General features: G+C 44.1%; 1 protein-coding gene across 1 annotated transcript in view; it reads right to left on the bottom strand.

The window, feature by feature from the left end:
* The window catches only part of PUSL1 (pseudouridine synthase like 1), a 29389-nt gene extending 4428 nt beyond the window's left edge, over positions 1-24961 (bottom strand). The window contains exons 1-6 of the mRNA XM_082493378.1: positions 24822-24961; positions 23554-23611; positions 16111-16298; positions 7829-7978; positions 5436-5609; positions 813-867 (exon numbers count right to left, since the gene is read on the bottom strand). Coding sequence (XP_082349504.1) covers positions 813-867; positions 5436-5609; positions 7829-7978; positions 16111-16298; positions 23554-23611; positions 24822-24880 — 684 coding nt within the window. The 5' untranslated portion in view covers positions 24881-24961. The remainder of the gene's footprint in view (positions 1-812; positions 868-5435; positions 5610-7828; positions 7979-16110; positions 16299-23553; positions 23612-24821) is intronic.

Below are 24961 nucleotides of genomic sequence, written 5' to 3'. Positions count from 1 at the left end.
TCCAGACACCCACTGTCAGAGAGCTTACAGAGCGTTGCTTGGCACAGGATAAAAACAAATTTCATTTGTCAAAACAGAATAAAAAATAGCTGCTTGCTGTTCCCACAAAACACCCCCTCCTTCCTCCAAAACCCAAGCCCCTTCTTGCCTATTCTGTGTGTCCAGAGTGTGACCACGGCCAGGATAGGCAGAATGGGAACTGCCAACTGTTTCCTAACGAGGTGATCCATTAAGTTGCGGAGAGAGCTGTCTCCCCTGAGGACAGCAGCAAAAACCCCACTGGAGTTATTTCAAAGAAAACCCAGTGGAGAGCAGACAGCATGGCAGAGGGAAAGATCCTGCAGTCATGCCTGCATAGCTGAATCAGGTCTTCCCAACGCTCCTTTGTGCAACACTGAGAATTACTTCATGCTCCAAAGCCAGAAAGTAAAATTCCAGGCAGTCTTTGCTGGGCCCAGTGCCATTCAGCAGAGCAAGAACATATGTCTGTTGGGTTTTACCACTCAGACTGCATGGACAAAGATTGTGGAAAACAAAACTTTCCATCCTCCCACACGATTCTGTGACTTTGGACATTCATTTTAGGCACAAACTTAAGACATTCTGGTTCTACCGGATAAAACAAAGAATACAGAACCTCACCCCTCTGATGCTAGGTCCCTCTGTGTGTCACACAGCTATAACACCAGCTCTGCAACAGAGATGGCACTACACAGGGATGCAACACTCCTAAACCAATCAATAATTACAGTGATAGCAACACTTCAGTTCTTGGAGGCAAAGCGTATGCCAAATACAGCACCAAACAGTACCTGTCGGTAAAGAAACGATCTGCTTCTGAACTTCAACTCCCAAAACTCCAATCCCCTAAAGAAAGGAACAAAAAAAGCATTTTAAAATCACATTTCAAGTGGCTCTTCTACCCACAAGAGAAATATAAATCACAGGTGAGTGCAAGTAGAATGAATAGGAAGCTGCGCAGCCCCCAATTAACCTGAAACAGCGTCATGAGCTTTTGAACACCAGACTGCTCATTTGCTACTCAGATGCAGATGTTTTCTGGAGTGAAACAATTCCTGCCTGTTTTGTATGTACCTAGTTTCACGGAGCTTGATCTTCCTGCTGCCTTACACCTAAGTATATAACCATTCAAACAAAAGGGAAAAGGCAACATAAAACAAGGTGAAACCGAGCAGTCTGCTAAGAGACCACCGATTTGAGGAATGTAGCCTGATGCCTCCTGGAGAAAGGAAGAAACAACCAACCCTAGCAAAGCAACTCTGCCATTGCATTTGGAGCTGGCTTGAGAGAGTCATGTGGTCCTTACAGGCTCTGCAGAATGAATTTCAACACTCAGCAATGCCTACTGCGACATCCATATGCTGCTGGAAAGGCCAGGACGAGCAAGTCAGGACACAGACACGCCTGAGGAATCCAACTCCAGCATTGGAACATGGATGCTACCATACAAAGACATCCCTTCCCCTCACCAAATCTCTCTGTTCATATAGATACCATTTTCCAGAAAGTTTTATTGTAGTGACCAATATTCCTTATAAGAACTCTACTGAGGCTAACAATTCCAACACATCCCTGACACTTGCATCCTCTGCTAAAACTTTATGGATTACTTTTGAAATATTTTTGCAGTTTTGCTGATGGTCTGGTACCAGCTCTAACACTAGAACCCAATGCAAACCCATTCTCAGGAACAGTCCTGCAGGGAAGAACCTGTACACACATTTCCTTCCTACAAATAATAAAAAAAAAAATCTGATATGCACATTAGATATATAAAAACATACACACATATCATATATCATCTGATCATACATCAGATATGCCAGAGCACAAAAATGAGCACGTTTTCACCTCAGTACCTGCACTCCCAACTTCCACGCTACCAAACAATCCAAGAATTCACTTTGACAAAAGTAACACTAAAAGAAAACTAAAAAATAAACAAACTCACTCACAGTTTATAAGTGCTCCTTATATCCCATAGCCTTCCTACAGGAAAAAAGAGACAAAGCTTACCTTGCATAATCCAGAAAAGCAAGTATTTACATGCAACCCCTCTCCTCTCCTCTCCTGCAATGAGCCCAGTAACTGGCTATCCAAGAGCTATGGAGACTCAAATCAGCTGGGAGAAAAGCACAGCTGCAATATATTTGTCTGGAGGGTTGAGATGGCCAGGCTGGGTTTGCTGGAAACACCTGAGTATCAAGAAAGGGGCTGCCCATTCCCCGGGACAGGGGACAGCTCTTGCAAGCTGTAGAAGAAAGGTGAAGCAGGGACAACATGGTTCCCTGGCCCACATGGGGCACCAGGGCAGAAGAGAAACTGTGACACCATCATTGTAGGGAGCAGCCACAACCTGTTTTCTCACAGGATTTACAGATAAATTACTGCTTTTAGCCCTCCCTGTCGTGTATGCTGGCATATGCAAAGGCAGCTCCTGCCCCCAGATTCCTCTTTATGCGAGGAAATAACATTTCTATCACTCCCCTCAGCTCGATACACATGGCATACAGACATGTGCATTGCCACACACGTGCACAAATATCCAGGGCATCGAGGTCCTCATTTAGCTCAGGGCATTAGCAAAGCACAAGAGAGAATTTTTTCAAGTAGGGACAAATCCCCACCAAATTGCACACACCTGTAGCCAGGATACTCCTGTCTCAGTTGTCTTGACAAGATATATTAAGCTACAATAAGACAGCTCGAGATAGTTAAGAAAAATATCTTGCAGACTTTGAAAAAGAACAAGATATTTTTCTTTAAGAGGGAAACTTTGTTTTTCTTGTCAATCTCACAAATAATTTTGCTTACCAGCATAAAATCCAGCTGTCTTTTTCCACTTGGCAGCAGAAGCCAGCACCTTGCAATGAATAATACATATTCAGGTGGAAAGCAGGTGACAGAGCAATCACTCTCCAGGAATAAGCGATGGAGCTAAAGTCTCTGAACACATCCTTAGCATCAAAAGCTTTTTGTATGGATGGGACACTAACTCCACTTCTACTGTTGCTGAGCAACTGAGTTTGATGGAAGGAATCATTTTAACAGTTAGCCTTTTAAACAGACAAGTGGTCAATTGAGAAGATCGGTTTAAGTTCAGAATGGAAGGAAAGAATGAGAAAGAAAAGCTGCATTATTTCACTAAGAGAGCATGGTTTATCATTCTACGGATTCCTCCCTCTGAAACAGAAAATAAACCTCCTTAGATTAGGCTAAAAAAAAACTAATTAAAAAATGTTCTATTTATAAGCTTTTACTGCTATCCCAGCCCTTTCATTGCAAGAACAGTTCATTCTGCTACTGCAGCAAGGAAATACACATGGACTTCAGGCATATTTGCTGTCTTATTTGCAGAATGGGCAAACAAACACGGAGCTCCATGACTGCAACTGTTCCCATAGGGAGAGTTTTAGAGATTAAAAGTAACTAGGACACTGTACTTAAAAAACCCTGAACAAACAAACAAAACAACTCTCAACACCACCTAGGCTGTCACAAAGACCCAAACCCCACAACTTTTTTGAGATCAGAAAACTCAAGGTTGTGGTTATTACCGCCAAAGTATTCTAAGAGAGTTAAAATGCCATTTTAATGCATTAAACTAAGCTTCTCAAAGCTATCCCCTTCAGCTTAAACATTCACTAAATCAATTTATATCGACACATTACAAAAATGACTCGCTATAAAACACAAGTTTGACTGCATGTGTCACCAAAAGCAACAATATTCCATCAGCACCTAGCTTGATGCTTTTGATCCAGTTTTTAGGTCTGCTCTCTCTCTCTCATGAGCTGTTTTCGGCCTTATGTAGGATGGGGTTTATGCAGCAAGTTATGCAAAGAATGGCAATTTCCCTTTTTTTACATTAAAATTGAAGACAGAAAAAAAAGAGCTGATCCATATTAAATCTGAGAGATCAGTCAACTAAGAATAGCAGGTCTGGATTTGGAAGGTAACCTGGTCTGTATGCACTCACAGGCAACCTCAACAAGACCATTAATGGTTATTTTCAGGTTATCTCAGGACTCTGACACTTACAATGCAACTCATTATAAAGGACAAGATAATCTTGCGGATTTCACTGTTACTTGTGTCCCTAAGCATAACCACACTTGACGGAGGGAGGCCAAGCTCTCCAGTCAGCAATGGCAACCCAATAACAGCAGGAATGCAGCCACATGACAGCACCCATTTTCCTCTCCGGCCTTCTTTCTCCCACAGGGATGGTGTTTCTTAGCTGCAAGAAGGTGGGAAGTAAGTGTTTACATCTGGCACTAACCACCCACGCCCTTGCATTTATACAGCGGAGAGTGGCAGTGGAAGCGCCATACCCAACTGGGTGGCTCTTTATAGCGTGGCTAGCATTGACAGGCACCCGCGCTGAGCAGGAAAAGCAGGAATTGGAGAAGACGGGAGGAACTGAAAGACCAAGGTTACTCAGAGTATACAGATCTCTCTCTGTTTTTGCAGTTCCCTTTCAGTTTTTGTCTTACACTACTGCTGGCAAAATACGCTGTTCTAAGACATGGTGAAAGAAACAGTGGGCTATTTGCAAACTGCAGTGAGGCTCCAAAGCTTGGGGCATGGCACTTATTGTTACAGACAGCTCAGTAGGTATTCAAATCTAATGGAGGGTCCTTCTGGGAAACTACAAAGAAAAGGGTTTTCTCCTAATCAGAAAGCAGGAAAAGGTGGTTTGGAGGCAGACAACAGCAAAGTTTGCTTTCAAGCTGAAATACAACACCCGTGTATCTGTGAAAGAAGCCAGCATGAAAGCAAAAGCCATGTTCAGATGATAAATACCCATCATCTTTCTGGGAAAAAACTTCAGTTTCTGCTAGAGGAAGAATCTATCAAGCCACTTAATTTCAATACTTGCAAGACCTGGTCCTGAAAGAACAATGATTTGCATATGTAACGACTGATGAATATTGGACTTTCCTTCATCAACATCCCCTGGGAAGGAAGACAGTAGGAGTTGCTGATGTGAACTGAGTGGATCTGCACAGCTATGGCAGTGACCTAGGTGTTGGGTGGGTTTTTTTTCCCCCCCTCTCTCTGCAGCCTTTAGGCAAAGCTAGGACAGCAGCGGGGGGGGGGAGGGGGGAATTGCTGTGTGCTCAATTCCATACACCAATTTATAACATCCTGCCTTTTAATGTACAAACAACTGGCCCAGTTTCCTGCTTATCTTTCTCCCTAAGGACATTGGGGAAGAGAGGGAAAGAAATGTCCTTCCCAAGCTGTCACTAGGCAGAACTCTGCTGACACCATCACAGGACCGCGAGGGCAACGCACAGCAAACAGGAGGTCAGTTCTCAAAGCAGTGCCAGTGCTGGGAAGCAGCTTCTCAGACAAAGCAAGCACCAGCTGCTCAGAGCAGCTCCTCAGCTGAGTATCTAGGCTCTCACCTGTGTTCATAGTGGTGGGACAGGAAACCAGAAGAAGCCCGGATGTCTACCTGGAGGATGGTTCTGACTGGAGACTGAAAACGTGTTTCAGAGTTCAGTGAGCGAAAGGTGCTGAAGTCGTGGGTTCCCAGCAGGAACTGTGCTGCATCCTGCATAGCAGGCACGTTCAAGTGGCTGAAATTAAACATGCAGAGCAAAAGGAAAAGAGCATTAGATGGGACAAAGTCTGTTAGGTGGGTCAAAGTCCAATTAATTGATGAGAAGCTGAAGCCTGAAACGTAGATTTAACATTGCAGCACTGTGGAAACACATTTTGCAAGATGGAGTTTGTCTTGTAGTGGCCCAAACCACAAGCCAAGATGCCAAGTGACCTGAGGTCTGAAGGTACTCAAAACCCCAGGCTAGATGAGGGGTTGGCAGGCACATGCTTTTACACAAACCTTTATCCTGCTGTGCTTCTTATAACAGTTCAATTCAAACAACTCTATTCAAATTTCTGGCTAGAGCATAGGGCAAGAGAAACAAAATCCTTTGCAATATCTGGATCTTATAAACTGAAAAAGATGTTGCCAGGTAAGAAAAATATCAAACACTGATGGTTTTCCAAACCCTAGATTTGCAACAGCCAGAAGATGAAATTAGGAAGTAACAAAAATGGAATGAGTGAGCAAACTGTCAGAGATGAAGCCAGTGTAAACCCAAGGTGGAGTTGCAGAAGGAAGCGTCAAGGGTACAACTCATAATGCCAAGCATCATTCAGATTTCTTCATTTGAAGTATCAAGGTCTGTTCAAAATAATCTTGAGCAAAGGAATTTAGACAGATTTACTGATACATTTGCTGAACAGATACCTATTTTTATTCTATTTTTGCAAATTTCTCCTAAGAAAAACCTGAGCAAGTATGCATGATCTATGGCTTAAGTTTTTCAGATCTTAGCAGGAGTCAAAACGTTTCTGAAGAAAACAAACAAACAACAACAACAACAAAATCAAGATAAGCTTTTCCAACATCATTAAATTTTTTCACTGGGTTCAAGAAAAATGACTAGCACTTACAGAATCCTGGTCAAACTGAGAAGCGCTGATGACACCTAGTTGGTAATTCAGATGCCTACACAAGTTTCATGTGTATTGTGTATGTGTATTATACACCAGATGTGCTCGTAGTACACGTACTATGAGCTTCACTACTAGCAGTCCAAATATCTCACTTTTTAGTAAGACACTTCCCATTCAGAACTTCTAATATGCTCACCCTATCCTTCACGTGGTATTTACATTTGAGAAAATTAACTGCAGTGTCTGGACTAAATTAAATGCTCTTCATAAGCCTGAGATTAAAGCACTTTGTGCACATAACATCTCATTTTGCAATTTCATATTTATTTTTCCCTTCCACAGCCCACGGAAAAGAAGGTCAGCAATTTAAGTTAGGACAATGTCATCTTCATTCCTCTGCTAGGAGAGTTGAGATTCCATTTTTTTCCCATTACCCACAATTGTTATTCCAATAGTGGTGATGAAATTACCATAACTGGCTACAAACCTGTTTTTCTTTATAGTGTTGTGGAAAACCAGTTTTCTTGAATATATGTTTATCTCAGTACAACATAAACTAAAAGGAAAATAACAAATTATCTTCTGGGTTTTGTTTGTTTTTTCCTCACCCACTGTTTATCATGTTGGCTTTTTAAATGGCACTGAATTTGCTTTTCTTCCCTTGAATATACAAGCACTGATTTGTTATGGCTCTGGCTACTCCAAGAACACAAGTGACTACTGAGCTACATACACTGGTTTGTTATTGTAGGGTTGCTCAGAGTCAGTGGCTCTCACTATTCAAACATACAGACACTCAGCCAGGCAAGGAGAGAGCAGGTTTACATGCAGTCGCTACCAGAATGGGGGGGGAGGGAATAAAAAAAGAATTCCCAGTCTTTATTCTTGCCTGCCTGTATGGTCACACCTAAAACTCCGAGATCTGCCGTTCAATGCATTTCTGCCTGTCTGCATCATATCAGAGCACTGTTCCTTCAGCCAGCTGTCCGAATGGGTTTGCTGTATGAACTGGCAAGGTCATCTGAGGAAATGCTCATCACTTCCACAGGGAGGGACACACAAAGTTGCTGATGGACTCTACCCAGAGGCATTGAGTATTTCAGCAGTGCTAAGCACGTTTATATCACAGGTACAACCAACTACAGTTAAAAAGAGCCGTAAATCTCAGATCTCAGTGAACATAACTCAGTTTCAACAATGAAATCTTGTCAATACAAATGGGGAATCCGGTCTCACATGTGGAAATTACCCCCTCCCCGCTTGCCCAAAGGCCAAGCCTTTCCAGAGCGTTGATGAGGTAGCCCTCCAGGGAGGTTTAATGGAACACACTTACCCTCCTGCAGGAGCCCAGCAGAGATCCCTTTCGAACACCGGTATTTCAGAATGATGAGTGCAGCCCATCAAGAGCCGATAAATGTAGGTTCTTGACAGCGCAGAGAAGCGTGCGTGGAAGCTACTGGCCACTCGATAGGCATTCAAAATGCTGTTAGGACAGAAGAGAATGAGTGAGACGGAGAGAAATGTCATGCACTAATTCAAAAGCTTTTGCCTGATCACCACATAGATAGGAACTGAAACATGCAATGGATTCTTTGCAAAACTGCACTTACAATCAAATATCATTCTCTCCTGACAGCCAATGACTAATCAAGGACCAAGGATTTGCACCTGTAGGCTGCCACAGGCATCTGTCAACTAGAAGGCGGAAGAGCCTTGGCATCACCCCTGTCATCATCATCTGTCAACACATTTTGGGGACGCTCAGACTATCACAAGGGGCTAAGACTGATCAGTCCTTCAGTTGAGAAATGGCAACTGACAGAATAGAACCATAGAATAGTTTGGGTTGGAAGGGACCTTTAAAGGCCATCTAGTCCAACCTACCCAGCAATGAGCAGGGACATCTTCAATTGCACCAGGTTGCTCAGAGCCCCGTCCAACCTGACCTTGAATGTTTACAGGGATGGGGCATCTAACACCCCTCTGGGCAACCTGTACCAGTGTCTCACCACCCTTATTGTAAAAAATTTGTTCCTTATATCTAATCTAAATCTCCCCTCTTTCCATTTAAAAACGTACCCCTCATCCTATTGCTCCACTCCCTGATAAAGAGTCCCTCCTCAGCTTTCCTGTAGCCTCTTTAAGTACTGGAAGGCGACAATAAAGTCTCCCTGGAGCCGTCTCTTCTCCAGGCTGAACAACCTCATCTCTCTCAGCCTGCCCCCATAGGAGAGGTGTTCCAGTAAACATTCTTTGTTGCCTAGTGAAGCCAAACACCTCACCCAGCCCATCAAATTGTATTGCTTCTGGCTGAGAGCCCGTGTTCCTCGCCATGCTTAAGGTGAGAGGCAGCAACTTCCCAAAGCAAGCTGACTCCCTCCATCTCCAGCACACCTTACGAACACTGTGCCCTTCTGCTTTTGCAGAACCATGGTCCCAAACGTGAGTGGGAAGAACTCCCCCAACAACAGACACCTCTGTGCTCCCTCTCAAAGGCAGCTACGTTCCTCTTTGTGGCAGATGGAGATAGGTGAAACTAGGTCACTTGCCTCGCACAACCTCCAAGATGAAGAGGATTTTGCTGCAGCAATGAAAATAAAGGTGCATCCCACCACTGCTGATATTGAGTTTATCTGAAAACAGCAGAGAGCTGCATGCAGACCTCCTGGGAACCCTCACATTTCACATGTGCAGAAAATGGCTTTTGGGAACGTTCATGTCTACTTATCTTCCACTGAATCTGGGCAGTTAACCTCAAGAAGCAGCTTTCCAGGCAGCTCAACTCCCCTGTTTTCTTCTATAAGCAACAGGGAGAAATTGTCTAGAAACTCTAAGCCAATGCCACCATTACCATGGAACACAGACAGCTTGGTAGCCAGAAGGGAGGGTACAAAGGCTGTCAGAGAAGAAAACACCCTTCTCTCTGGCAATGGAGAAAACAGAGCTTCCCTGTGTTTCTGCACCTCCCCCAGAGCGCTATCATTGATTTGAACATGTCAGCAGCAGTTTTTACTGGATTTGATTTTCCCCTCATCCCAGAGTACTGGCTATGCACCATACTGCAGGGAGCATACAGCAAGGAGTCACTATTACACAGGCATAATCTCGCTGCAGGTGTTACTTTAGAGGATACCTCTCCTTAGAAGGTAGTTTTTCTCCTGCTGTGTGCCTTTCTGTCTTTGGAGTTTGGCATAGTGAAGAGAAGGAACCCAGGGCAGCCAAAAAATACAATACCATTTGGGACCAAGTAATAGACAAACCTATTTATTTACTTTAAAAAGGCTGGTGCTTCAGAGATTTCTGCCAGCTCAAGTGCCTCTGGCTCACACCCCTTGATTGCAAAGGCTCAGACCACAGAAGAAGAAATTAAAGCTGAGCCACAGGCCTCCACAAAGATTTGCAATAACAAGCCCAGGAGATTGCTGCACTGCTATAAAACCTCAGTAGAAATGCAAACTACATCCTCCAAGCCTGCAATGGAGTTTGAACCTGGGACCCCCAGCCTCTTCTAAACAAAATAATATAATTATTACATTTATATTCCTCTGTCTACATGCCTCCACAAGCATTTCATGTCTTCAGCTTCTCTTGTTAATGCTTATGTGATTTTTATTAAATAACTATCCTTTTACTACCTCTGACAGAGGCTTTTCAGAAAAGCCTATTTATGCTCACATGATTCTTCAATGCAGGCATCCTTTCCTGCCCCTCCTAGCAGATGCAATTTCTACTATCGGCTCTTTCTAGCTAGGAATGTCTTTCCAGCATTATTCCAGCAGCTACATTTCAGGCCTTGTTAAGATCACATTTTTTGAAAGACTGCTGGTAAATAAAGACTCATGGCATTCTTCACCTTTTCAACAGAGTCAGAATTTCAGAGGACGTTGAAAGAAAAAAAGCCCAAAGACATCTAACTAGAAATGCAATGTATTAGATACAAAGATGTCCTCCAGAAGTACATTCTTCTCTCTCAACTGACAACAGAAACTAAATGGCAATTTGCAGGAGGTGGGACAAATCCCAGCTCTGTCTTGTCACTCAGACAGGTTTTATTGTGTGCTTACAAAACCAAAACCCGATGTAGGTGTGAGTCTACCGTATTACCACCCCTACTTAAGGGACAGCAAAGTCCTCCTGAAGTTACCCTATCTATGAAATACACTCTGATCTTTGTGGACAACACCCTTTCAAATACGCTTTGCAAATCTAACAGACAGATCGGTTGATAGAAGAGACCCATAATGCTACAAAGAAGGTTGTTATTGCTGATGATACAGTCAGCCAGCTTGGAATCTTGTTTCCCTTCCAAGTTCCATCGACAATAATGTATTCTCACAAAGATTCCTCTCTCCATCATCCCCTGCTTGCAACCACATGAAAGTGCCTAGTTTTCTCCTCAGCATTAGGAGAGAATTCTTCTTGGCAAAGTAATATTTACAGAGGGAGGGGATGGTTGCTGAATACTCTTAGACACATGCCCGTCACCAAGCTCCTTAATGGAAAGCAGCTGAACTGTTTTTAAAAGGTTCAGGCCAAGGGAGGAACGAGAAGTAGAGCTGACTGCACCCTGATAAGCTCTCTAACTGATCAGGACTGTACTGCGTTCTATCAGAAGATATCACCTCCTGATACGTACCTGTCAGATCTTAGTGCGAGACAAAAAAAAAAAAACACTTTTCCCATCTGTGAGATCCCACTGCTGCCTCCTTTTAGAGATGCTCTCTAGCTCAAAACTTTCTTGGTCAGCAATCCCATGTGCTCTTGGACTGATCAGTCACAGTATCACAGTTAGCTACAACTACATATCTGCATAACTACTAGTATTGAAAGTGGCTACAACAGTAATTTTAGCTCTCTAGGACAACTTACTCCGCTAAAGCTAGACAACACAATTCACGAGTAGAGAGACTGAGATTCAGTGGCTGGTGACACGCAGAACAGACTGATCGTTGCAGTGGTACTCCCTGGCTGCAAAAGCAGCTAGTTCTGACTCCCGAACAACTGCTTTAGTCTTTTAAGGAATGAAATCAAAACTATGACCTACTTCATGTTCCCTAGTACTGCCAGGGCATCCAGAAAGGGTTTGACTTCCAGGGGGTATAGATTCTGACCTAATTTTCAGTCTGAGCAAAAATAACAACCAAAACTCCATCTAAGTCAAATTCTACTTCAGGATTTTTTTTTTTTTAAACTGACACAGCAGCCTGAAAAGAAATAATCTCCAGCCCCACCCCACAGAAGCTGCATTACACTCTTTACACATATGTCAAAGAAGGTGAAAGCTGTCAAGGGACAGTAACTCACAGATGTGAAGCATGCAACTTAGCTAACTGGAGAGAGATTTGCTTTGTGTTCTAGCCTCTCACTGCAGAGGAATCTAGCTGCTACTTCAAGAGGCCAATGGAGGAACTGGATTTGTAAGTGCCAAACCATCGATCTTACATTATCATGCTAATATTCAATCTCAGGTTTGGGATGCATGATCTGACTTGTTACTGGATGGCTGTCTGTGGGCTGTGTAGTAAAAGCAGTATTTGCTTTTCTTTCAGCTATGCACCGTGAAACCTTTGCTTTCAGAGACAGACTCAACCAACTCTGCAAACTGCTAAAACAGATTTTTGCAAATAGGGGGGAGGGGGAGGAAATTGCCCTTACAGATTTCTGGGGACTGACAGTTGTGCATTTCTAATGGCAGCCACAATCTATCTCAAGCCCGAGCGGCATAATAGTCATCACACGCTGCCCCTAGGCTGAGCTCGCCCTCTCCGAGGCATCACAAGAGGGTCTCGTGGAGGGATAGCTAAGCTAACATGGACAGTCAGAAGACTGTTAGAATCAAAGGGAAAAAATGGTGTGGCCTTATGCTGTTCCCAAAACTGTCTGAGGGCTGCCAAAGGAACTGTAAACATCCAGGGAAAAAGGTCAGTTAAAACAACAAAATAAACAGCCACAACCAGGAACTATGTGCCTCTAGTAACAAGGCTCCCACAGTGCCTTCCTGCCCTCCTTCCTGAGCTCAGATTCCAAGGATTTTACTTCCTCTTCCCCTTCACCCTCTGATGGCTCCCCTGGTGTTTGTTCGGAGGTGAGAGAATGCAGCTGGCTCCGAGACAGTTGCTGCAGCTTCTGCTCCAGTCACTGACCGAGTTGAGAGCCCACAAATAAAAGGTCCCACTGTATCTAAATAAATGCAAAGCATCACTGACATACAACTCCAGAAACGCTGCAGGAAAACACTGCAAAACCCAATCTTGAGTCCATGAGAGCTACTGGCACTAATCGCTTATTTGGCATAGGCCTACAGAAGCTACACAGGTGGGATCCTGGTCACAACGTACCTTGTTACAGCAATAAATGTCAAGTCACTACTGTCTCACACACATGACTACCAGCATTTCTTCCCTGGAGTCAATATGCCCTCTAGACATGACATAGCAGAACTCTGGAGGCAGAGTCCCTCCACCTAATATTGCTCCTTGCATCAACACATCACATGGTCTAGGGAATAGCCACTGAACCAGAAGCTGACCCCTTCAGTCCATCTCTGCCTCACACTGAGTCAGTGTAAGGTCTGGAGCAAGTTGTGTCAGGCACTGCTGAACAACACAGCACTTAAGTTACTCCAAGTAAGCTAGTGCTGAAACAGCAAGCTAGTTAAGCTGTGTTTCACACAGTGTTAATGCAGATGTAGAGTTTCAGCAACCTGGCTAGACTCTGCCCAGCACTGCAGGTGTCGCTGGCATGTGCAGGGCATGCTGGAATGTCTCCCTCCCTAGTCACATCTGTGGATTAGCTGCTCATCTCTACTGCTGACCAGAGGCAGGCAATCTGCTTTGTTGCTTCTAAAAACAGTGGCAAACACCTTGGACAGTCTGATCCTGGGGGCCTAGTTTCCAGAGGTACCGAATGTCCCCCAGCGTAGTCAAAGCTAGACAGGACTCTGCCACCTGAGGTTGCTTTCCTCAGGTTCCTTCCTTTGCTTAAGGTTTGAATGTTTGCAACGTGCTCTGAAAAAGTCAAAACAGCTGACTGAACTGCAGAGCAACACCTTCTGCATAGCATGCCACAGCTTCAACCAACTCATACTAACTCGCTCTTTGCAGTATACACCATGTGGAACACGCATGAAAGACCTCCTGAAAAAAAGTAACACCATCATTCATCTCTCCTTCTCTCAGACCCTAAACTATTTGAGTACCTGCACACTTAGAGCTGGATTCACTGCCCCCAAGCCCTCCAGAACTAGAATGCCCCCTTGCAAAACCAAGAACAGATGCAAGTATGATGTCAGTCCTCAAATCCCAGGCCTTGCTTTGTCAGCATGTGGGTCAGGCCCTGTTTCACAAAGAAGAGATTAGAAAATAAAGCAGACTGTGTGAAGCGGGAAGGGGGAGTGTACTTCATCGTGATGTTGCTATTCTTACAACAATACCTTCATTGGGTGGGGAGGGATGTGCTTTTTTGTCCTGGGCCCTCGCTCTGGCATGGGGAATTTGCCTCCATAATCTTCCTTTATGTTCATGCCACCAGACATCAGAAAGAGTGCAGTAACGTGAAACAGAGCAACCCAGGCCTCGCAGTAATTACCAACTGGCATCTTGCATCAAAGTTCTTTTGCTCACCTAAATACCTCCTATAAATTACCCATCTTCTTGCACAACACTCTGAAGTACTTTGGCACACTCTTCAGTAAGGTACTGTACAGAGATTCAAGTCCTATTGTGGCAAATGCTGTATCGACAAAGACATTGAAGAGTTTTTAGTTTACACAAATAAGACAAAGTAACACAAGAAAGAACAGACCGCAGCAAAGCAGCTACTGGCAAATGGTATGTTGATTCTATGACATAGCACAGATTTGGCTTTTAGTCTAAAAAGCCCAGTGTTTCATTCAATTTTCACTTTAACCATAATAATGCACCTATGTCTGGGGAAGAACACAGAAACTGACAGCTGACACAGAAATGGCACAACAGTTTGGGAAGAAAAGGAAAGAATATTAAATTCAATCCACCTTTTGAAAAATGCACAGGGTGTAGTAATTACTTATGTAATCAATGCAAATTTCTGTTGGTTTAATGATTCCCCCCCTCGCCCCCCGCCTTTGAGTGCAGGCATTTAGACCTAGGTCTCATGCAGAATAAGCTCGATCTGAAATTCTGCAAGAAATAATAACAAGAAGAAGAAAACAGGAAGAAGAAACGTCTGTTCTGCTCTCTGCAGATTGTTGTATCAAGTTCCTTTTCCGGCAGAAAAGGCCCTGGGGATGTTGGTGGATGGCCGGCTGAATATGAGCCAGCAGTGTGCCCAGGTGGCCAAGAAGGCCAACAGCATCTGGGCCTGTATCAGGAATAGTGTGGTGAACAGGACTAGGGAAGGGATAATCCCCCCGTACTCGGCACTGGTGAGGCCCCACCTCGAGTACTGTGTTCAGTTTTGGGCCCCTCACTACAAGAAGGACATTGACGTGTTGGAGTGTGTTCAGAGAAGGGCTACAAAGCTGGCGAGGGGTCTGGAGGACAAATCTTATGAGGAACGATTGAGGGAACTGGGGGTGTTCAGCCTGGAGAAGAGGAGGCCCAGGGGAGACCTTATCACTCTCTACAACTACCTGAAAGGAGGGTGTAGAGAGGTGGGGGCTGACCTTTTCTCCCCAGTGACAAGTGATAGGATGAGAGGAAACAGGTTTAAGTTATGTCAGGGGAGGTTTAGATTGAATATTAGAAAACACTTTTTCACTGAAAGGGTTATTAAACATTGGAATAGGCTGCCCAGGGAGGGGGTGGATTGGCCATCCCTGAAGGTGATTAAAAAAGGGTAGATGTGGTACTTGGGGACATGGTTTATAAGTGTTTTTTGTCAGGGTAGGTTAATGGCTGGACTTGATTATCTTAAAGGTCCCTTCCAACTTCAGCGATCCTATGATTCTAAGTTCCTCACTACTTTCATATGCAACTCTCCCTAGTCATTAATAGTTGGGTATAGTAATGGGAAAGGTAAAGTTCTTTTCTTAAGTAAAACATCAAGTCTTGCTACAAAAATATTAAACTGAAGTTTTTGATGTAACCTCTCTAAACCACGTCAAGTGGTAGCCTTAGTCTAGCAGGGAAGAAAAGAGGCTGATCACACAGGAAGGGAGGACAAAATATGCTAACACTAACAGCAGTTTTGTTTGCTTGTTCCTTGTCTTTTTGCATAGACACAGGTGAGAGGCAATACTGCAGGCAAGTTTTTGCTAAGTGCTAATTCGATAAACAAAGAAAATTAGGGCATTTGGGGAATAAAGCAGAACTGAAAGTTAAAATACTAATGTCCTCGCTCATGTGTGGAAACTAGAGCCATCCCAGAGGATTCTATACTTACATGGTGACACCAATCTCTCACAAATCTTGTTTTAGTGGTACCAGCATAGACGGTGTCCCAACAATGGTGGAATAAGACTGATTTAATGTGCCAGGGGTCTGGTAGTCGCAGAAATACACATGTGCAAGGGAGTGGTTTGCCAACACATAACAGGGGAAAGTATCTTCTGGGTGAAGATGGGAGATCACTGCTGCATTTCTTCCTTTCTCCAACAAGGGTAAAATAAAAGATTTTGACTTGCCACCAACTCACCGGATTGGCTCAGGCCTCAGGTGGTAATTAAGACAGCGGATGAGCTGTTTCTCAGTAAAAGCTGGCTTCCCCGGTGCCCTCTGGACATCAAAGTGAGCAGCGTTGCAGAGTGCATGGACGCCAGTATCCGTGCGGCTGGAGATGCGGAACTTGATGGGAACAACGGGTTTTAGGTTCTGCGCTGCCTTCTGAAAGCCAACATGAAATGGATTCATGAACACCAGACTTGCTTCCAGCTAGCTAGGAAAAAACATCCTCCTCCTTGCTAACCACATGTCTCCTTATTGTTCACACAAAGAAATAATAGGGAGTTTTACAATGGGTTACATAGAAAGGGATGGAGATGAGCCTGTTTTGGGGACTTCTGTAGCACAACTGGCTTCTCACCTCTTGTCCTGAATTCACCTTAAACAGAACACCCAAAACACCATGCGAGCTTCCTTACATGTACAAAACAAAGTAAAAAAAATATTCATCTTGCTATCCTTTGCTTTATATCATTGAGTAAGTGGGAAAGGAGATAGAGAACTTAAACCCAGACACCACCCCTGCAATTTACGGCTAAGAACTGGACTCGGATCGCTTCAGCAGCTCTTAAAGAGCTGCAGAACCCAAACCTTAAAGGGTTCCAAAACAGCACACAGGGATGTCCGAATGACATCAGCCAAGATGCCTGAAGGAGCTCAGGCTGCATCCTTTCCTTCCAGTGGAGGTCAGAATGGTGTAAAATACTGCAGCTTATTGCTGCAGGCAGAAGTTCTTTTCCACCCACAATGGCAACAGGGCTACAGAGGGCAACATGCTTCCATTAATTGCTGAGAGCAGGGGAGAAGCCAGGGGAGTAGATGAGTATTAGCATAGCACTGATGTAATGCATTTATTAGTCCCACTGAGAAATATAAATATAAACAGATCTAAGAATCAAGACACAGCTCTCATAAAACACACCAGTAGCTGAGGAGCTGACACTGAGCTATCCCAGCAGGTACAAATAACCACAGGACAAACACACACCACCAGCAGTCACAAGACGGAATTTCCTTATATTCTCTACTTCCACAGTTGCATTAATGCAGGACTTGGCCAATCCTTGAGAGTACTGTTCTCTTCAGGAGATAAGAGTTGCCTTAATATTCAGGCAATGTCTCACTCCACGCTAAGGTCTCTGCCACAGCAAGACTAAAGCAGAAAATGACAAACATTATTTACACCATCACAGAGTTCAAGCTTTTTGGACCAAAAGGCCCCAAAATTCCACTGCAGCTGACGGGTACTTTAAAAATTAGTTAGAAAACTGTATTGCAACAAGCTGAAACTTACTATTATTAATGCAAAGGGAAGGACAGAGATTGAGACCCTCTAGGTTCTGCAAAGGGATTTTGGCATGGATTTGCTGGAGAATCCACCTGTGGCTAGGACTGTTGTTTCCCTTTACTAACTGTTCCTCTCCACTGGCTTTTATCCCCACCCTGTTTCTGCCTTTCCATTCTGCCCACTAACACACACACTGGAAAAACAACTGGGTAAATTACTACAGGTTCCTGCTGGGAAAGTAAATAAAACCCTGCTAAATGAGTCATTAATATGGCGTCTTTTAATCAAGATGCACACACAAAAGAGAGAGAGCAAAAGAGATGCTAACACAGTCAATTAGATGCTATATATTTAAGGGTCTGTCTAGACTGGCCTAAGTTTAGCAAAGCCAGGGTGGGTTTTGGCAAGGGACAAACACTGGTAGGTCAGGAAGTTACTAGAACACCAAGTTTTCTAATGCAATGTTAAAACCATAGCAGGTCTTACCTACAATAAGGTGTTAAAGCAGGTTGCTGGAGCACTGCAAAATACACCTTTTTTTCTTTGTGAGGACAGGCCCTTAGACAGAAAATCCAATGTAATTTGTTACAGGGAATAAGTGAAGCATATCTGAAAGACTGAAAAACAACAAAAAAAGGCAGAAAACCAGAGCACTGGCTAGAAATTTCCCATCTCCCCGCCTGAGTAGTGAACCCAGCAGTGGTCTTTATTACATTTCAATTTGGCACCAAGAGTCAATAAAGTTTGAACTGCTGAGTCACAAATACCTTCCAGACTCCTACTATTTGAGCAGACAGGATTCCAGGCTCCCAGAAACATACCATTAAAATGCACAGGGAGGCAACAAAAAACCGAAACTGAGCTGCAGGGGAAGGCCTGGGAAACAGAACAAAAACGACCCTAGCCTTTTCCCCTTCCTAATCCTTCTATTTGGAGTTCACATGTGGTTGCAATTAACAATGAAAATCTTTATTTATCACCCTTAAGTAGAGAGAAGCAGACAGAAATTAAATAGTTTTCTGCAGCAGACCTTGGCTTATGCCTCAGCAATTTGTCTTAAAGCAGAAGCTACATTTTAAGAGCAAAGTTTCTGCAAAGATATGTTTGGGTTTTGCAGGCTCCTCCCTTCCTCCACCCTCTTCTCCCCCTCCTTTTTCACCAGGCAAAAAACAGCCAGTGGGAACACAGTTGAGTGGCAGTAGAGGGAGAGAACGTTGAAAACATCCTCCTTTCTTGTTCTGGGCTTGGAGGCGTTTGGAGGCAGCACTCCTTTGGATCCCACACTGCATCCCATTTCAGTCACTGCATCTGAACAAAGATGGACAATAAGAACACTGTTTGGATCTCTTCTCCTCTGCCAGCAGGAGTTGAGCCCTCTTGGAGAGCAGACTGGAGGAGAGAGGATTGCAGACTCCAAGGCAAATCTGGTTGTTTTCCCTGCTCGGGTCAGCCAATGAATCCACAAAGGTGCAGGACTGAATGACAGGTTCAACAAATGGTATTTTCACAGCCCTTCTCCAGCACAATTTTCTCCCAGGCACACCTCTCCAGAGAGATGACTGAGGGATATATGTGCTGAGCATCCAAGGAGGAACGTGACCACCATCAACAACAAATCTCAGTTTGTGAAAGCTCAAAGCTTTGTTTGTGGATTCTTCCTCCAGCCTACTATACAACCAACTGCTGCCTCCAGTTTCAATTTTAATATTTCATTCAAATCCCATCCTAATTAATCTCCTTAAAGAGAGAATATCTGAACTGCTGAACTTCTTTGCAGGCAATTCAGAAATTACCACTTCACCGATGCAAATATCTTCTATCTGTACCATCCAGATATCCTTTGAGCCTATAGGCAGCTGATGGTTTCCTCCTCTGGTTTCCATATACTTTAATCTGTTAAAAAGATGCATTATTTATATGTAATTGCTTGGATAGCAACCAGTTTTTCCTGCCCTTTCAGAACAACAACAACAAAAAAAGCCCCTAAAACAAGCAGGCCTTTCCTCTAAGGAAATCAAAAGGCTTTACTGCTATTAATCCAGATCCCTACCCTGTTGGTTATCACCTATGGATTCCTACGGGGGAAACCGAGGCAGATGTTAAGCACTTTACCCGTGGGCACCCAGCTGAAAAGCAATAGAGAAGATACAGGAACAAAGGAGCTGGGGTGTCCTCCCACATGCTCAGAGTTCACAGGTCTCTGCTCCCTTCTTTAAGACACAGAGCATGCAAATATCCTTCTCTTTAGCAGGTGTTACGAACACTGAAATCTTGGCTTGGCACCTGCTGGAGGCCTTTCATTGAGCCAGATCTCATCCGTTTTCATTTAGCCTTTACTTCCCAAGTCATAGTCTTTACAGACTATCGTATTCCTGGAGCAGCAACGAGCGTCCCAGGGTGTCAGTTTATACCTCCAACATCCTGCATACCAGTGATGCCAGGGAAAGTATTACTTCCATTTAGTAGGCCTGTTCTGCTAACGGGTTTAATTCACTAAGCACTTCCGTATTTTGAATCACATTGAAATTTCCACCATTTTGTGCCAGAATTATATGGATCCACATTCCAGATTGCTATTATTACTCAGAGCTCTGTTCTCTCCTCACTCTGTACAAATGCTGGAGAGGAGACATGGAGAACAGGCCCGTTAATGTATACTACCTATGGAAGGAAAGCAAAAGTTCATCCACTTCTCTCCCTGAAGTCTAAATAAAAAAATCCTCAAGATACTCAGTCAACTACCTCTACAAAGCATCTGGGAACCACAAAAGGAACTTGTGAAATCAATTGTGGATAGGTGTGTTGAAAAGAAAGTGTACAGTAGGAATGTTTTGGAAAAATAAGTGTCTGTCTCTCTTTCACAGCAGCTGGATTGCTTTCTGGTTTCATCATGCACAATGGCATTAGTTGCACAGACACGAAGGATTGCACTGCCTTACTGAGGATGATGCACAACTTATAAGTTGCTGTGTTCTAATAAATAATAACGTGCAAGCTTCTGATTGGAAGTCATCACAGCCTCACTGACTCAATGGGTGCTGTGTCAACTGAAATCAATTAAAATTCTAACTCATTTTTAGTGGAATAGATAGAAGTTGAAGTAAAAGCCAGGAAGAAAAAGCTGAGAAAGTGGCTCTGCTAGAAGAATGGGTTTCCAAAGCAATTTCCAATGCCACTGAAATTATTATCCAAACAGGGGTTGAAAATGACAGTTCTCTGGATCCATTTTCCTTCCTCTTTTCCTTTTTTTTTTTGGGGTGAGGGGTTGGGAGGGCCTGGGGCAGGGAGGAGGAGGTTGTCCCAAAGCTGCCTTGCACAGGAAGGAGTTTGTGTATGTTCTCTTTCTCTCCTCTCCTACTCCCCCTTTTCCTTTCATGAGGAATAATATCTGGCCTTAGCACAAGGCTGCTGGCCAAAGCAGAGCTTCATGTGGGGAAAATTAGTTTTGGGCAGCATTTACCAGCACAATGGGAAACCACACACTCAGGAGATGGTTCAAACCAAACATAAAAGGGAACTTAATTCTATAGAACCTAACAGGCCTCGCATATGGTGCCTCTTAGCACAAGCAACAGCTACTCACTTTAGCAAAAGGTGCTACACAGATCTTCCTTTACAGTACAGACATTTGTAAGAATTGAGACTAGAGCATGAAGTCCTGCATTTTCTAAGTTTCCACAAGGAACCAGAGTGAGCCAAGTCACAGGATTTAAACTTCCCAATCCGGGGAAGCAAGGTCTGGAATTTTGGTTTGGACCCATCACTAGCAAGCTGGGCTTCCAAGGCTTCAAGACAAATACGTTGTCTCCAAGAAAGAAAGAAAGTGTTGTCTGCAAAGCTCACCTCCCTCAAAGACATTTTAAAAGCTCCTTCAAATATCTACATCTGCCCAGAACTAAAACAAGTCTCCGTTTCCTCCAGACAGTCCTGGGGCTCTGCTACATAGCAGTACTGAAGACAAGAAAAGCTTCCATGTCCTGTAGGATACAGTGCTTTAGGGTGACAAAGGGTTATAGACAGGCCTTCTGCTCAGCCCCAGTCCAGCAATTTTACCTTATCACACTGCAGTACAGGCTCGCACACCAGTCCATTACACTTTTAATGGCACAGTCGTTGAAACACAAGGTCTATACCTCACAGGTTATTTGCTTGCCTGTAACTGCAAACAAATGTCTGAACATATTTAGAATACAATAAGGATCTCATTACAGATTTAGTTTTGCCCTTTCCTTCAGTTGCCTTCCTGGCTTTGGAAAGTTGTGAAGTTCAAGGCCGCACAGAAATGGAGGAAGATAAATTCCTACAGGCCCCAGAAGTTTTCTATTAAAGTTGCTTTAAGACTTCCCATGTGGTTCTAATAGACAGAGCCCTGCTCAGCAGTGCCCGGCATCAATACCACCACATGAAAGCAAAGCACATATCCCAGAACTGGCCTGCAAAGTGCTGATACTGTGAAAAGACAACACCAAATAAGTTTATCTTTTTCTTTTTTTCTTCTTCTTTTCTCCTTTAATCACCCATCCTACCCATTCGCCTATTAAAACAAAGTTACTAGGATAATGCAAAACAACTGCTGGGCTCACCCAAAGTCCGGCGCCTGGGGCTGAGACACTGGATGGTTCAGAAGATTAGATAAATGAGATAGAAAGTCCTTTGGGGCTCTTCTTTCAAGATTTGCACAATATTTATACACTTTCTCCACAATGGTCTCAGGCAAGAAGCCATACAAATACACCCTGAGAACTCTTAGACAAACTTTTATTTAAACCATAATTCATCACACTTTCCTTCTGGAGGCTGCTTAGCAAGAACATGCAAGAACTATCACCCTCACTCAGAAAACCAAGGGACAGTGCGGAAACATCTTGGCCACGGTCACGGAGTGGCTGAGTGGGACAGCAGATCTGTCCCTCCCAGATCAGCTCTTCAACAACTCTGCTCCCGCACAACCACCAGGACTGTAGCTGATACAGGCAGAGCACAGACTGTCACAAACAAGCATAGCGGGTGCACCACCTTCAAACCACTACAGTTTGTGATCTCAGGTTAGACAGCCAGACCGAACCAAACGGAATAACAAAAAGGCATGATCTGACCTAAAGCAATCAGTTTCAACACCTTCAACAATCTCTTATCTTCCAAACAGGCACAAGCTTCATTGCAAATTACACAATGCTTCTAAGACAACAGAGAAAAATAATCCAGCTTCCTTTTGATTCCTGCCCTGCACAGGAACATGGGATTCACCAGCACCACTCAAATAAATGCAGCTCAACAGCAGCTTGTATTTAAATTACCATTAGGTTACACAAACATCCAGGTGTGCTGAACATTTACCCTGTACAAGCGACCCACTTTCTACCCACTGGTGTAACAGTGCATCTTTTGCACTCCTATTGCACACTCAGTCCAAGCCCAAACAGTACTTTGGTCCTGAAAACCATTCTCACATTCCAGAAAATCCTGGGGAGCTGTACCGGAACAACAGTGATGACAGGATCATACCTTTTTTGACAGCATATTAGAAGAACTCCAGAAGAATGGAAACTAAGCTTTTTTTTTTTTTTTTTTTTTTTCTCCTTCGGAACAATGGATATCCTGCTGTGCTTTGTCCTGTGTCTGAAAATGTCTATCAGAGACATCCTCTCCTGGGAGGATGCAACATACAGTTTCTAAATCCATAAAGGGCTTGGATATGAACTAGAAGCAGAGCAGCTAGGCCTGCTCAGAACCAAGGCAGTTCTAAGAAGAGTAGAGGCAAAGCCATAAGAGCTAATGAAGCTCACATGATTAAGTACCTTCAGCTGGGCCAACACCTGAGCAGGTACTCTCAGAATCATAGTTCTGGACTCAGATGCCTCAATTTCAAGTCTCATTGAAGGGTTCACGTCTTTTTCAGGATCAGGATCTTAATGTCTTTGAGTTCACCCTGACCTATTTCTCCCACCTGTACATTGCCACCATTTCTAAAGCACTTTGACTATTTTGAGTATTACAGTGTTTAGCACTATGCAAGTGTCTAATTGAGTGTCACTCTAAAAAGAATATTTATCCTTGATAATATCTGTAGCTCAACAATGTGACTCTAGAGGTTTTATTTTAATGACAATATGATTAGCAAGCACCTACCTCCAAATAATTCTGGACTCCAGCTATCGACTGATCATTCGAAGTCTCCATAACTCCACTGCAGAGCAAAACAAGTACAATAGTTATTGATATACATCAATACCCAAAGACTTGACACAGAGTCCACCAACACATCCAGAAGTTAATGGGGGACAGTCATCAAACTGTTTGCTATTGAGTGACCTGGATCTTTTTACAGAACTTGCAGGGACCAAACACTTTGATGAATGGAGAGGAAAACAGATGCAGAAGTTATTTGCAAGAAAGGAGGCTGGAAATAAAAATCATCCTTCAAATGCTAATCTCTGGACTAGCCCTTCAAATGGAGGCTGACGCGTTGGGAAGATAAGGCAGACAAAATGACACTAGAAAAAAGTTTGCGGATAAAACTATTTCAGGGCCAGGAGTTGGTTGTCAGTTGCAGGTCTGTTTCTTGCAGGCCCTGTGGATGTCATCAAGGGGCTAAAAGACCATGAAGGCGGTTTGTGAAGAGCTTCCTTCCCTACTGCAGAAGTCACAGCCATGCACAAAAGCTGCTGAAGTGCAGAGAGATACATCCCGAGGCTAAACCCAACCTACCCATAACTACTCAAGAGTAATTTAGGTCAGAACCCACAGTGACACACTGCAAAAGAAGTGTGGTTTTTGGCATGTGATGGTATTATTCTGTAAAAGCCTCATGAAGATAGGCACAATTCCATGAGTTGGGGCTGCACAAGTTCTCCCCCACACTTTTTTTTTCTTTTTTTTTTTTAATGTAAACAAGCACCGCTACACACGTGGGATGTTTAAGGCCTGGGGAACCCCCACCTCAGCTACCCTCCTGCAGGACCCACAGATGCCACCTGCATTGCATCCCTCCAGCAGCGCGGGTACCCAAACCACCACACACCGGCCACACCACCGGCTGCCCAACAAACCACCACCGCTGCAGGAAATCCAGCAACTCGCCCCCACACACAGACACACGCACAGCCCGAGATCACACATTTGCCGCCTTCTCTGTCCTTTGATGCTTTTCTCATTTTAGGCACTTCCTGCCCAAACCATCCCCTTCCTAACACAGCAGCAGAAGGCAGAGTCCCAGCTCCTTGCCCGCTCTCGCTTACTCAGCAAAGGGTTTATCCCTCACCAAAACCACTGTGCTCACCCACCCTTTCCTCAGCCGCCTCCTTGTCGCTCCCCCATGGCCAACCCGCCCCCAGGGCCGCAACAGGCGCTGGTTTACTTCCACCGCACCTGACTGACGAGCCAGCTGAGGCACCTACCTATATTTAGTGCCAAAGTACTGAAAGAACACTAGGTATCGGGTTGGGGGAGAAACCATCTTTGCTGCCTAGACCGGAGGAGGGTGGGGGGGATCGGCCGGCGGGGCCCGGGGACAGGCGGGCGGCCTTCCCGCCCCTTC

Source organism: Vanellus vanellus (assembly GCF_965231255.1).
Source record: "Vanellus vanellus genome assembly, chromosome: 20".
Taxonomy (NCBI): Eukaryota; Metazoa; Chordata; class Aves; order Charadriiformes; family Charadriidae; genus Vanellus; species Vanellus vanellus.
This window is presented reverse-complemented; position numbering and strand designations above follow the sequence as displayed.